This window comes from Vigna angularis, chromosome 3 (genome assembly GCF_016808095.1).
Source record: "Vigna angularis cultivar LongXiaoDou No.4 chromosome 3, ASM1680809v1, whole genome shotgun sequence".
Lineage (NCBI taxonomy): Eukaryota > Viridiplantae > Streptophyta > Magnoliopsida > Fabales > Fabaceae > Vigna > Vigna angularis.
The window spans coordinates 21,544,032-21,558,174 of NC_068972.1; the positions used below are offsets into that span (position 1 = coordinate 21,544,032).

A 14,143-nucleotide genomic window follows, 5' to 3' on the forward strand; every position below is an offset into this window, starting at 1 on the left:
TTAGTTTGAATTATATAATTCAAAATGTATTTTCTATTTTGTATTTTAAAATATAGAATTTACAAATACAACTTATAACGTAAATTTGTATTTTTTATTGTACATCAAATATACATTTTATATTTTATATTCTGAATTATATATTTCAAAATACAAAAACGTTGATGTTTAACATTCTATATTATATAATAAGTAACATCTCCAGATTATATAAGTCGGAACTGAACTGAAAATAAAAAATCATATGGATTTTGAATTTTCAAAATTATGGAGTTATCATCTATCCCTACATCCGAATCAAAAGGCATTACAAAAAGGAGGATTTATAGCTACCTCTAAATGGAAAAGAAAAGAAGACTATATTAGTAAGTTATTTTGCTAATAATCAGATATTTAAAAGATATGTTTATTCCCGTCATAAGTTTTTTATATGAATAATATTCTCAGGCATGTTTAACTTGTTGAGGTTAATATGCACCATTGAATGAAATTGTTGGATTCTAGAAAACCATTTACAACAAAAGACTCTGTCTGATTTTTATAAACAATTCTAAAACACTGTTTCAAAGAAACCGGCGAACCTCTTGCTTTGACGTAGGGTGAGGAATTGTTTTACTACGGAGACGTCTCAGAATACCGATGGTGCCATGAAGAGCAATAAGAATAAGAACAATGTCTGATTATATAGAAGCTAAGCTAGTAAGCTACTCTTCAATTTATAACTTATAGTTCTACATAAAATTATACTAATGTTAACGATCATAAAAGTGCGTCAGAAATCCTTGGACCACTACAGTATCCTTAAACCTTGGTCAACAAGCTGTTTCCCTTGGAAAATCTCAGGCCCCAATTGCTTCAACAACAACACTCTTCAAACCTCTGCTGTTGTAGGAGCAGTGCACTGAACTAATGACACTCCTTTTGATCTACTGGTGATAAAATCAACTTCAAACTAGTGCTAGTGCTGCAGTGTGCAGCATATCAGAAAATGCTGATGATGTCAACTACAACAATAAGATTAGAAGCTGAGCTACTGATCAAATTTACAATATTGTTAACTATCTAACAGTGCACCAGGAAACCTCAGGCAACAGTTTCTTTGAAGCTCTTAGCCAACCAAATAGCTGTCTCTCTTGGGGAAACCTTCTCAGGACCGAATGGCTTCAACAACACCCCAAGTTCTTCAAACCTCTGTTGCTGTAGAAGCCGAGCTGAGAACTCAAGCAAACCCTCCAATGCCTCTGCACGTTGCTGGTAAGACGAGGGGTCAAACCTGCGCTGGCAAAACTCGGCAGAGAAGTGGCTTGAAACAGCATGCTCAGAGCATTCATGTGAAACTGGAGCAGCACTCTTTGGGGATTGTACACTTGATGGGACACTGACTTTGTCCACAACTTGGATTGTGCACTTGTCTTTCGTGATTAAGCAGTCGGCACTCTTTGGGGAACCAGAAGAACACTGAGCCGAGGTTGATGAAGTTCCATGAACAGGGAAGAGAGAATCCTGACAAGAGGCTAGAGGGAATTCAGCAATCTTGTCGATTCTTGGTGCATTGACAGAAACATCAGGAGAGTCCATGCCCCGAAGAAGACCAACATTAGCTCTATATGGGGTGGTCATGCACATGGTTTTGGAAGGGAGTGGAAGGGAAGCTCTGCGAGATGGTGGGGTAAATTTAACACCAGGAGTAGAAGATACTGGAAGCTGCAATGATAACAAGCAAACAAATAAATTGACATCGGGTAAATATGACATGATTCAGATGCTAATTCAGGTTGAGAAGTTAACTTAATTGTCTTGGTATAATCAAATTATTTTTTTCTCTTTAAATTTCTTCAGTGATCAAAATATACGGAGGTATTGAGAAGTGTAGAACTTGAACTTACTAACTCACGCTTGAAACCTGTAAGGGATGTCTTTGATGGTATTGGCTGCCTTCGTGGAGTGGCATATTCTTTAGCTGTTCTCAATCTTGGCACCCTATCAACAGTGGACGACTTGGTGTCTCTTGACTTGTTGGAATTGCATCCTTCACGGACACAACCAACAGACAGCTCACAGTGTTTCTCTTTTGAACACATAGAGAATCCTTGACCTCTTTGAGTAGAACACACAGAACCTAGTTCAGTTCCAGAAATACTAGGATTCAACGCCCTGTCATTGCTGAATGACAATCTTTTACCTCTTCCAGAAAGAGTAGAAACAGAATCCGTCTCTACAAACCGAGTCCTCCTTACATAGTTTGAATCAGACCATTGGAATGGGTAAGTACTTCTTCTAGGGTTATTTAATTTCAAGTGAATTTTAAGAATGTAAGGTTGAAGATGCGGATGATTTAGTAACTCTGCCGCCTGCCAAAACATTGCACTTTATTTATGTTAAATAAATCCACGAAAATGACGTTAACTGGACAGAAATAAACTAACTATAACTACTGCATAAAAAATTAGGCTCAAAATGGAAACCAAAGAAATGATTCCTCTAAGAAACCTCTAGAGATACATGTTATGCAGAAGTGTAAATAAACACAAACTGAAAGCCATACATTTTTTCACGTCATATTTCACATTTTCCAGAAGCTAAGCCTCAGGTAACTAGCTTCACTAGAAAATGGTTAACACCACATACTTGAAGAGCACTACAATACAAGTATAGAGCCTGGGAGATAGCCACTATGGGATCAATCACGAATCATCTATTCCACTTACACAATACATGTTAAAACCTAAAAATAAAAATCATGAGTAAAAAATTGAGACTAGAGAATCCACATCTAGTATGAACTTTCAGCTGTGATGAGATGACATCTGGCTTGTATTTATCATTCAAAGAAAATGACATGTAGAGTCAATTGTGTAGGCACACCATTATTTTACAAACTCGTTTTCATCAATCAATTCACATCTTGACAAAAGAGAACGAAATAAGGTACAAAAATAAGGTACAAAAAGCATACACTGGGCCGAAGCTCTGGATTCTTCCGCAACATACTCTTAACGAGCCCCCGACTGAAAGATGACACAAACATATTATCACAATAAGTAACATAGATCACATCATTGAATGGGGTCATGGGGGCAATAAAATGAGTATCAAGGGTCAATCTAATCAAACTGCTAATTGAGATCATTTTTATCTCATCTCTATGCTTTACTTCTTTTAATATTTTTCACTAAATCCTGGGTTGAGGAAAGAAAAATCTCTACCATTATTACATGATTTCTTTTGCTACGTCTCAATTCGTGATTTTTTCATTCAATTGAGTTTATTCTTTTCAGTTCTTAATGCTATTCTTGGATTGGTTAGGAATTGAAATTAAACTCAACCCCTCAAATGGAAGATTGGTTATTGCATTTGATCTTGAGGAATTTCACCAGTGGTTGAGAACCTACGAATAAGACTTATAATTGTGTGATATCATAAACATGTTACATACTTGTTTGGGTTAGGAACATCTAAGGAACTAAGGTTCTCGGTGGGCACAATGGGTAAATGCCAAGGAATTGAATTTGGCCTAGAGTAGAGAATTTTATCTTCAATACATATATCATAATCACTTACATTGAGAGCCAAGTCAAATTGCTTGAAAGAAGAATAAAGAGGAATCTAACCCTCGTAATCAATGCTGTTAAATTGATTGTGAATTGTGACCTCTGAGACCTGCCATGTTCTATGGTCTGCTTTTGTATTCCTGTCCTCTTTTCTCCTTTTTTCTCGATTATCAATTCAAATAGAGATTTGTGGTTTGGAACTTGGATTGGATCTAATCCTAAAGGGATTGATACTTTATATTTCATTACTCATATAACAGTCAATACACTTGCTATTGTTTCCCTGTAAACTGATAAAGGGACTAAAGAAATAAAGATTACTAGGAAATAGAAGACTTACAAAGAACCAGAATACACTGTTGGTAGTGGAGCCACTAATGACTTGTTTATTTTGTTAATCAGTGCTTGCATATCCTGCTCAAATAGAATACAGAAAAGAAAGAACCGATTTCAAGTTGTCTTCCAAAATGTAATATACATCACCATGGACACTGATGATGCAACATAACGTTTCATGTTTCAAATGAATTATTTGTATCCTCATCAAATTTCCTTTGGGTATTGTTTGGTTTAAAGGATCGATGAAGATGGAATTAAGGTGGGGTGTTTGGTAGGGGATGAAGTGAAGAAAATTAATTTTAAAATATGGTGGGTCAACCTTTAATTCTCACTTTATTTCTCACCTATCCCCACTCTATGGACTTATTTTCATCCATCCTACTTCTCTTCTCTATACCAAATAGGACATTAACATAAAATGTTTTGCCAGTTATGTATCCTTAAAAGAAAAGCAGCCAGCCAAAGAGAGAAACTTACAAGAGCTTTGAAAGCTGGTTTGTGAGCAGCCATTTCATACACACAGCATCCTAACAATTATTCAAAATGCAACAAACGTCAATTGCAAATGAAAATATACTTGAAGATGAGAAAGGAAAGAGTAATTAATCTTAGGTGATCTCAGGGGTAAAAGATAAATCTATCTCACCCAAAGACCAGATATCTGATTTAGAGCCATAGGGTATATCAGCAAGAAGTTCAGGGCACATATAACTTGGAGTGCCAACAACCTAAGTAAAGAGCAAGAGCACGCTAAGATATCAGGTGAGAGTAATCAATGGAATATGTTGACTGTAACACTGACCGAGGATGCAAGATCATCGCATGTCAACATTTTAGCCAGGCCGAAGTCACCTGCAACCACATACACAAAATAAGCATATGATACTAAAACAAAGCACAACTTAGAGATGTTCAAAGTCCAAACACATTCATGAAGTGTCAGTGCAGTTTGAGAACCAAATGAAGAAAGCCATTACCTAGACGTATATCTTGATCTTTTGTCAAGAATATATTTGAACACTGAAAACAACATGAATAAAAGTTCAACACAAAGTGGATGCTAAATGATTTCAGATACTCGGAAACATAACATCTTCAGCACATGAACTAAGAAATCATTCACCTTGACATCACGATGAAGAATATGATTTGCATGCAAGTAATCAAGTGCCATGAGCAGTTGAACCAGCCACTTACAGAGTCTCTGTACGAAAAAAGATTTATAGATATTAACTAATTAAATTCCATACACTTTCACATAGGAATTGAAATTATTCATCCCAGGCTAAAAAGTAAAAGGGATTACTGTTACGGCAACCAACCTCTTCAGGAAAATGTACGCCATTGGCCTTTTTAATAGCTTCAGTCCTGCAAAGAAAATTATAGTAGGGCAACTTAATTCACAAATAAAAGATAAAATGTGCTCATATCAGTAATGAGTTGCACATATACTTAAACTTATTGCAAATCATGACTTACATATCTCCGCCTTCACAATAACCAATGACGATACATACAAAACAACCCTGAAAGTGAAGGCACAAATTTCAATTAGTTCACAGCTAACCCACTGATTTAAATTTATCTTACTTTTCCCACCGGAAACTTAAAATTCCTGTTTGCTCTTGAGCAAGCTATGTTTCCAAACAACCCTGAGCTTATGTTTTAGCTTACGAGTTCACTTTTTAATTAAAGAGACAAATTAAAAAAAAAAAAAAGTTAGCTTTTACTAGCTCGAAGTGAATAGCAATGGAAAATGAAAAGGCAGGCCATTTGGTTGTATGTTAAATGCAAAACAAATTGCCTCTGTCATAAAAACATAAACTGGTGACAATGTTTACTAAGTCAAGTTCTCCGTTACAAAATTCACCAAAAATTAAAACCCATAATTTGTATTACAAAAAGGAGGTTCCACCATCAAAATCATCAATACTACGATAAAAATTCAGCATTTATAAAGAAATAAGTTAATAAACATAAACATCATTAAACATTTGGAGTCCAAAATTAGTTATGTCTGTCAAACGTAAACCAAATTTATTCTCTTGGAACTCATAGTAAGTCAAGTAAACAGAAACACTACAGAATAAGAAAAGACAAGAACATTAAAAAAGTTTTCATATTTTATGTTTCTTTTTTCCTTTAAGGCTAACCTTTTCTACCCAGGAATCTTTATACTCCACGATAAATGGGTTTCGAACTTTAGAGATAAGCTCCATCTGCCAAATTGAAAAACAAGGAATAATAAGCAGAGCATCTAAGAATCTTCAGCAGTAGAAAAACAAGACAAAATAAGCATCCCGCCCCACATTATAACACAAAAAACCATCCAATAGAAAGATGAGCACACTATATATAAAAAATAAAAAGACCAAATGCAACAGTAAATAATAAAAACCATAAACCCTAGACAAACATCAACTTCAGAAGCTCCAGAAAAAAAAAACATTTTCTTTTAAAAATGGTGGTTAGTACAACCTCCTGGTGAGCAGATCTGCGTACTCTATCCGTCTGGCGGGCAAGCCGGATCTTCTTAAGAACATACCTAATCTTACAGACAAAATAAAAAAATAAAATATATATATATATATATATATATATATATATATATATATATATATATATATATATATATATATGTATAAAATGATGTTATTCATGAGAGTGAATATAAGCAAAAGGGTCACCTTTTGTTTTCGTGCCTGTGTCTGACAAGTAGTGCAGAAGCAAAGGAGCCCCTTCCAATCTGTTCTAGAACCTCATACTGCTCCATCTTCAGAGCTTCACTTCACATGGATAGAAACTATAGAAAACAGAGAAAGAGAAGAAGAAGAAGAAATGGTAAGAGTAGTAAAGAGAAAGTGAATATAAGTGTGAAGAGAGCGTTATTCCAGCGTGGAATCTTACCTTCCCCGTGCTCTTATTTTATTTATTTTATTCATATGTTTCCTGTTGAGTCATTTTCCCAGAATAGGCTTTTAGACTTTGACCCCATTCATCTTCTTCTTCACCTTCTTTTTCTGTTCGAATTAATTTTCTTTTCAGCTTTCCTTTTCAGTTTCTCTTACTTCAAATTCTTTTCTTTTCTTTTGCCGCTCTCCCATGACCAATTTATTTAAAATAAAAGCATAGAATATTTACTCGGGTTGGTGGGTCACGAATCAGAGTTTGCCATTACTCTTACAAAATCCAAACCAAACCAAACGCAACACCGTACCAGCATTGTTTGTTTTATTAACTATTCAGTGGTTACCTGTCATTCTACTTCGACCTTTGACCATTTTCCTTTTCAGAGAATAATTATTTTTTCCAAAAGCTTGTTTTGCTTAATTAATGGCACAAACAATCAGATAAGCAAGGTCTTACGGACTATAAAGGCTCTTTGCCGGTTTCTGTTTGTAGCAAGAATTAAAATAAAAATTTAACAGGGTATTCATTTTGATTCACCAATCAGCAATTTTTGTTTCAATTAAGGTTTAATTACAGATTTAGGTTTTTAATTACCAAATATGTATTTTAATACCCGGACACCGAAACTACCTCGAATTAATTACAGAGGTTATTTTATCTTAGTATACTGTCGGTATTTTTTTTTTTACCTTACACAATAAAGCGGACGGCTCTCGTATCGATACACAGTGTTAAAGAAAAATTATAAATATACACTTTTAAATTTTTTATGATTTTTAATATCTAACAAAATATTAATATTTTAATATTTTTTACTTGATTTATCTTAATCTAATTTATATTTTAAAGTAAAAATATTTCTGTTATTAATGTTGAATAAGTGTAAAATAGAAAATGAAATGTTTATGTAAAGGCAAGTGAGTAAACTGTGGCATCCTCAACAACACAATCTGTAATAGCACAATATGAACAATCAACTCATAATGTAGTATTAAGATGGGGAGACATTACATATGGTAGCAGCAAAATCATAACTAGATAAGACTTAGGCTGCTACCAAAAGTACATATAGATAAAAGTTAAATATAAATAGGTGATTGTTTCAAGCTGGGAGAGTTGATTTTTAGTTTTAGTAAGATTATTATCCATTTATTACTTCATTAATTATCATTTGTAAATAGCGTTATAATGTAGCTAATAATAAACTAAATACATGCTATTGATAATTTTAATACATGTTTAAAGTAAATTTGTTTCTGACGTAAATATATATATATATATATATATATATATATATATATATATATATATATATATATATATATTGTGGTTTTTCAGTATATAATCTTTAAGTTTCTTCACTCCAATCTATCTTTCTAATGAACTTAATTCAAATAAAATTTTCATAAATGAACATGTGTTAATATTATTTATCGGAATAAATATTTTGATTACTTGATGTTGAGAAATTTATTTTTGAAAAACTGAATTCCCATGTGAAATAGCGTTACTAATGTGAGAAAATCAGCTAAAATTTTGTTATCAAAAAATTAAATTCTCAACTATTAACAATGTCGTTGGATTCTAAAACTCCACTCGGAATTGAGTAGATGAGAATCTAAATTCTTAATAGTGAATAATATTGCCCAACAATAATACTGAAATTCACTTAACGTGTGCTTTCCGAAGAACCGAATTATGATAACTCTTTTACTTTTTCTTCCAAAAATTGATGAAAAAGGAAACAGAGAATTAAAAAATCCTAAACTATTAGTGACATTATTTTTGTTGAGATAAAAGAAATATATGTAGAAGCGGATTGGATATTATTAATGTAAACAATGTTATAAAGGGGTACATACAAAGTTAACTCTAGAAGCTACAAGTGAATCGGCATAAAATATGGGCCTATGCTAACATTCTCCCTTAAATTCACAATGTTATGACTAAATGCATTGAGAGTTTGTCAAATAGAAAAACGAAAGTGTAAAACGAAGTGCAACTTGGCAAACATATCTGCAATATGTAGAGCCGAAAGAACCAATGGTAAAGATATAGTGTGAAGTTGAAAATAACGACGAGTAAAATGGAAAATTGTTTATATTTGCTTATGAAAAACATAATTGCTAACAAAATGAATATCGCTTTTATTGTAAAATATAAAGGTGTAAGATCTTTCAAATAGAAATTCATATATACAAGTAATCGACAGAGCTAAATAATCTGACAAGTAGTTAAAGTTATAACGTGATACTAAACTTTTTGTGGACAATCAAGATGCAATATCTTATTTCTTACTTTTTCATGATACAAGTAAATCACCAAGAAAAATACATCACTCGGTAGTATGAACTTTGTGAACTTCCCGATGAACTAATAACAAGTATGAACTTAAATATGCAAAATAAAATCACTCAAAGAGACATATATGGCGCATTTTTAAAATGAACATATATTTTTTTTGTGAATTTTTAAAGTTATATAAGAAGTAAGAACATAAAAAGGACTAGACATGACTTTAGATAACATAAATGAATTTAAAAATTTTAGAAGACCAAAAACATGAGATGACCGAACCACATATATGAAGAAAAGACTTAACAAAATTTGAAAAACACACACACAAATATATGAAAACTTATAGCAAAAGTTGAATGGTCCAAGAGGAAGTAGAAAATAGAACCATGAACAAGTCTAGCTTTATACCTTTCAACTAAGCCATCTGATTTACTCTTGATTTTGTATATCCACGAGATCCAATAGGACATTTTCCTATCGGCAATGGAACTAGATCCAATGTATGAGTTTGATGTTGATAACGTTGTCGTTGACGTGATCAAATTAATACTACTAAACTATAACAACTTTAGTATTGCTAAGATAATGTGGCCACCTATGTGTTGAACAAACAATATGTTTGGAATTGGTTAGAGATGAGACGTACTTGGAGTTATACCATTGTCTAAAGAATCATAATATTAAATATGAAACTAATTAAGAAAATGAGATATCAAATGTTTATGTGATGAATGTCTAATCATACATATTAATACATCAATTAATAAAAAGTTAAAAGAGACTTTGTATACTAAACCTTTACTAAGTAAATGCAAGAAACCATCACAACATATAGAAAGTTGAAGAAGAATTTCCAATGCATTTATTAGTTTAGGTGCTAGTTTCTCTTTAAACATGTTTAATACAAAGTTTTTTTTTAATACATCTCATTTGACAAACTATTCTTAATCATTAAAATAAAATAAAGATTTAATTTATTATTATATTATTTATTGAGGATTTTGGTTCGATATTATTTCGATGTTAATCAATGAACCAAATCAATTTTACGTGGATTCTTTTGTAATGAGCTAGCAAACTTATGTTTTTCAATCTGATTTCAAGTATATAACGCTTTATGAGCCAACTACCAAGATAAAGTTGATATGCAATTCACTTAAATTAGTGTCACAAATATCTTCACATTACTAAATTCTCTTATAATGTGAATCTCCAACAATAATTCAGGCATTTCTCTCCATCCATAATATACTTTAGTCATTCTTGTTCCACTCTTTGTAATTTATTTTTTTGCAATTTACATTCTTGCAAAACTTTTATTTCCACTCTCTTCTTTATCCCTTCTTATAGGAACGACTCGCCACACATCGTATCAAATCCTTTGAGAAGATTTATTTCTCTGTTGGAATTGATGTGCAATGATAACTATATTGTATGACCACCTAGCCAGCCAAGGACCGAGTGACTGACCATCCAGTGAAAAAATGATCGACAGGTCTGAAAATTAATCTGAGCAATAACAATTATTAATGGGAAGTTAATGAAAATAATAGTCATTGATTGACAACTAATAGAAATAATGTCATTTATTGATAATAAATGGGTCAGACCTAATGATAAGCTCGATATAATATTTATAAATATACGTGTGGCGGGAAAGGCAGGTAATTAACTATGATTACTTGTCTTTATTACAAAAATTATTGAGTAAATTACTGACTTGAGCGTTGGAGTGCTTTTGATAAATATCCACTCGCACGACCACGACAAGGAGAAGATAGAGAACATCGTAAATGATGGAGGATCATCAGGGAGCTCATCCAGTCTTTAGAACAACTTTGAGTGCTTTGAGTAAGGAATCTCAACACCCCACCCGAAACAATAACCAAAGCTTTAAGAACTGAAAGATAAAATGAAAAAGGTTTAATGTTTCGGTAGGTCCCTATTTTTGTTCAGAATCTCAAATTGATCCTCTTCTTTTTCGGCGTCTCAATTAGGTCCTTATTTTGTGAAAATTACAACAATTAGACCCTTACCGTTAAATTGGGCCCAACGGCATTAACGTATGGTTGACATGGCACACTGAGCTTCGTTTTTAAATGACATGGAATTCAATATATTCTGACATGTCTTTTTTATTTATTTTTTTTACAAAAAAAGTTGGCAACCATCATAGCGTTGTCGTCATCTTCTCCGCGTTGCCACAGCCACTGCGACCATCGTCTTCCTCTACGAAATCCTCACCATTTGCGACTACCGTGAATCAAATCACACATATAGAAATCACGAAGCAGAGAAACCCTCACGGGCATCTCCATTACGCCACTGCTTATTCTGCAGATTAGGAAAGATTTTTTAGAATCAGGGTTTCGCCCTTTCATTCACGGCGGCCAACGGTGGATGTGAAGGGTCTCTCATTTTGCGATTTGAAGGCGCGAAGATAGCTCTCTGGTGGCTCTGTGGTTTTTTTATTTGTAGGGTTTCCATGGAGGCTTCAATGGTGTTTGGGTGGCGGCATGGTTATTGTTGCGGCATAGTGACCATGGAGGCTTGCGGCTGACAGCGAGGTCGATGGTGGCATTTCGCGAACTAGGGTTTATCGCGATTGGGGTTTAGGATGAGCTCTTTCTGATTTTGTAGTTTGCAGGTTTTGGCTTGGCGAAGGTGATGGAGGTGTGCCGCGGTGACGCGTTGAAGAAGACGAAGATAGTCTTCTACGATGGAGGTTGAAGCTTCGTGCATCAATGGAGTTTGCGATTTCTAGGTTCTTCTGCAGGTTTCTGATGCGGTTGATGATGGTGAAACGTTGAGGGTTGTGCGTGACGGTCGCGAGGTTGATGGTGGCACTGAAGCGCTTCTGCGTCGTGGCAGAAAATGTAGCGGCTTGCGGCGGATTAGGGTTAGGCGACGGTGGCAAGGTGGCTTGATGCTTTCGAATGGAGACGCCACCGTTGATGTGGTGAAGCGCGAGTGTGGTGGCCTCTCGCGGAGGATATAGTGGTCGTGACGGCTTAGGGTCTAGCGGAGGCGGTGCGACATGGTGATTTTGGACGATCTTTGAGGTGGCGCGACTCATGGCTATCTCGTAGTGGTCCGATGTTCCCTACAATTAGGGCTTGCAATTTGGGTTCTGGCTTGAAATCTCTGTGGAAAAATCCCTCCAATGGAGATGAATGATTTTAGTTATTGATGGTGGAGAAGATGAGTGCGCAGTCCGACGATGTTATCTTTGGTGGAGGTGATGAAGGATCCCCATGGTGATTTGCGGCAACTTTGCTACTGGTGGTCCGACGATGGATGGTAGGAGAAAGGCTAGGATTTCTGGGGATAGAAGATGATGATGTGTCAAGGGTGATAAACTGACTCAGTTTAATGTTTAATAAAAAAAAAATCACATCAGCGTGCCATGTTAACCATACGTTAACGTCGTTGGGTCCAATTTAACGGCATAGGTCTAATTGTTGTAATTTTCATAAAATAAGGTCTCAATTGAGACGCCGAAAAAGAAGAGGATCAATTTGAGATTCTGGACGAGAATAGAGACCTATCGAAACATTAAACCAATAAAAAATAATAGAGAAAAAAGAAAATAAAGATAAAAGTTTTGCAAGAATATAAATTGCAGTAAAGTAAATTACAAAGAGTAGAACAAGAATATGATTAAAGTATATCAACAAAAGTGGTAATCCAAATCACTACAACCAACATTGGATCAACCATTTATTTTTTTTATTCATGGTGTTATCATACTTTTGAAATTGTATGCACAATTTGTCACCCATAGATTACATTTAAACTACCTATTTATATTTTTTTTTTCTGGAATTTACACTATAAATATAATAAAAGAAAATTTACATAAAATAAAGTAACGGCCTTAAATTACCCACATTGCATCACATATATTTATCATTCCCATATCTTATAGTGAACAACTCTATTCTCAATCAACATGGGTCTTTATCTCGATTTCACATTATTCTATATTTTTTTGCCTTAATCATGCTTTTACCTTATCAACACTTTCTTTTGATTATCTTTCTCGATTTCATGTCTCTCGATACATTTCTTATTTTCGTTCTATTTGCTCAAACCCCCTCGTATTGATTTATTTTTAACTCTTTGGAATAGATTTACACCTCAATACCCTCCATACATATAAAAATACTTAATATATAACTTGTTGCCTCATTCTTTAATGCGACATAACTTGATACATGTATGTGTTTCATGATTGTTTACAAAAGTTAGTTCATTATATTTAAACTCCTATTATCATACTTAATATGCGAATATTATGATACTAGTGGTGGTACTCGGAATGATAAATAAGGTTAGAATAATGTTTTATTCCCTAGATATAAGAATTTGTATATCAATAGTGTGTGGTATTTTATTTTTGCCAAACAATATTTACATTTTAAAAGGGCGTCATACATTATGAATACTACTACTACATTCTTCAAACGAAATTATTTTTGGGGTCTATAAAGTTTTTTTGGTAATTAATTTATACCCTCTTCTAACTAACTGGTCTTTTATATTTGCTGGGCTTAGGTCCCCATCTGTTTCCAAAAACTCAATTTGAGCAAACAATAATTTTTATCATGTTCTTCTTTATAATGGCCAATGACCCATATTTCGACCTTCGACAAAAAAAAAAAGGTGAAAATTGAGTATGTTTACAAATTTAATATATTGAATGAAATAAGACATAATGGAAAGACGTAAAATAAATTTGTGAATATAGTTACAGTGTCCTTGTTCGAATATTATTATTATTATTGAAAAGAGAGAAGAAAGAAAAAAAAAGTAGACAATCATAATCCTAACATAAAGGACAAAAAGAGACACTAAACAACCAGGACTGGGCATAGTTAACTAAACTATATTAAACTATAGTTAACTATATTTTTAATAAACTAAAAAAACTAAACTACATAGTATAATATAATAAACTAAAAAAACCAAACTACATAGTATAATATTTAACTGTACTGTTTAATAGTTCAGTTTTGAAAAACTGAACTTATATCAATTAACTA

The 14,143-nt window shown here is 33.5% G+C and overlaps 1 protein-coding gene across 2 annotated transcripts; it reads right to left on the bottom strand.

Annotated features, from left to right (window-relative positions):
• Positions 1–452: 452 nt before the first annotated feature.
• On the bottom strand, positions 453–6,966 carry LOC108325953 (serine/threonine-protein kinase Nek2). 2 transcript variants are annotated; one of them, XM_017559123.2, is made up of 15 exons: positions 6,798–6,966; positions 6,578–6,693; positions 6,369–6,435; positions 6,044–6,109; positions 5,370–5,416; positions 5,213–5,258; positions 5,014–5,094; positions 4,868–4,910; positions 4,693–4,742; positions 4,537–4,618; positions 4,368–4,417; positions 3,892–3,965; positions 2,957–3,008; positions 1,887–2,351; positions 453–1,704 (listed from the first exon to the last, which is right to left on the bottom strand). In XM_017559123.2, the coding sequence occupies exons 2-15, from the start codon at positions 6,661–6,663 to the stop codon at positions 1,084–1,086; spliced, it is 1,830 nt and encodes a 609-aa protein (XP_017414612.1). In that variant the 5' UTR covers positions 6,664–6,693; positions 6,798–6,966; the 3' UTR covers positions 453–1,083. The 2 variants fall into 2 exon arrangements, with proteins under 2 accessions (XP_017414612.1, XP_052730060.1); XM_052874100.1 differs by lacking the exons at positions 6,369–6,435; positions 6,798–6,966.
• Positions 6,967–14,143: the final 7,177 nt, after the last annotated feature.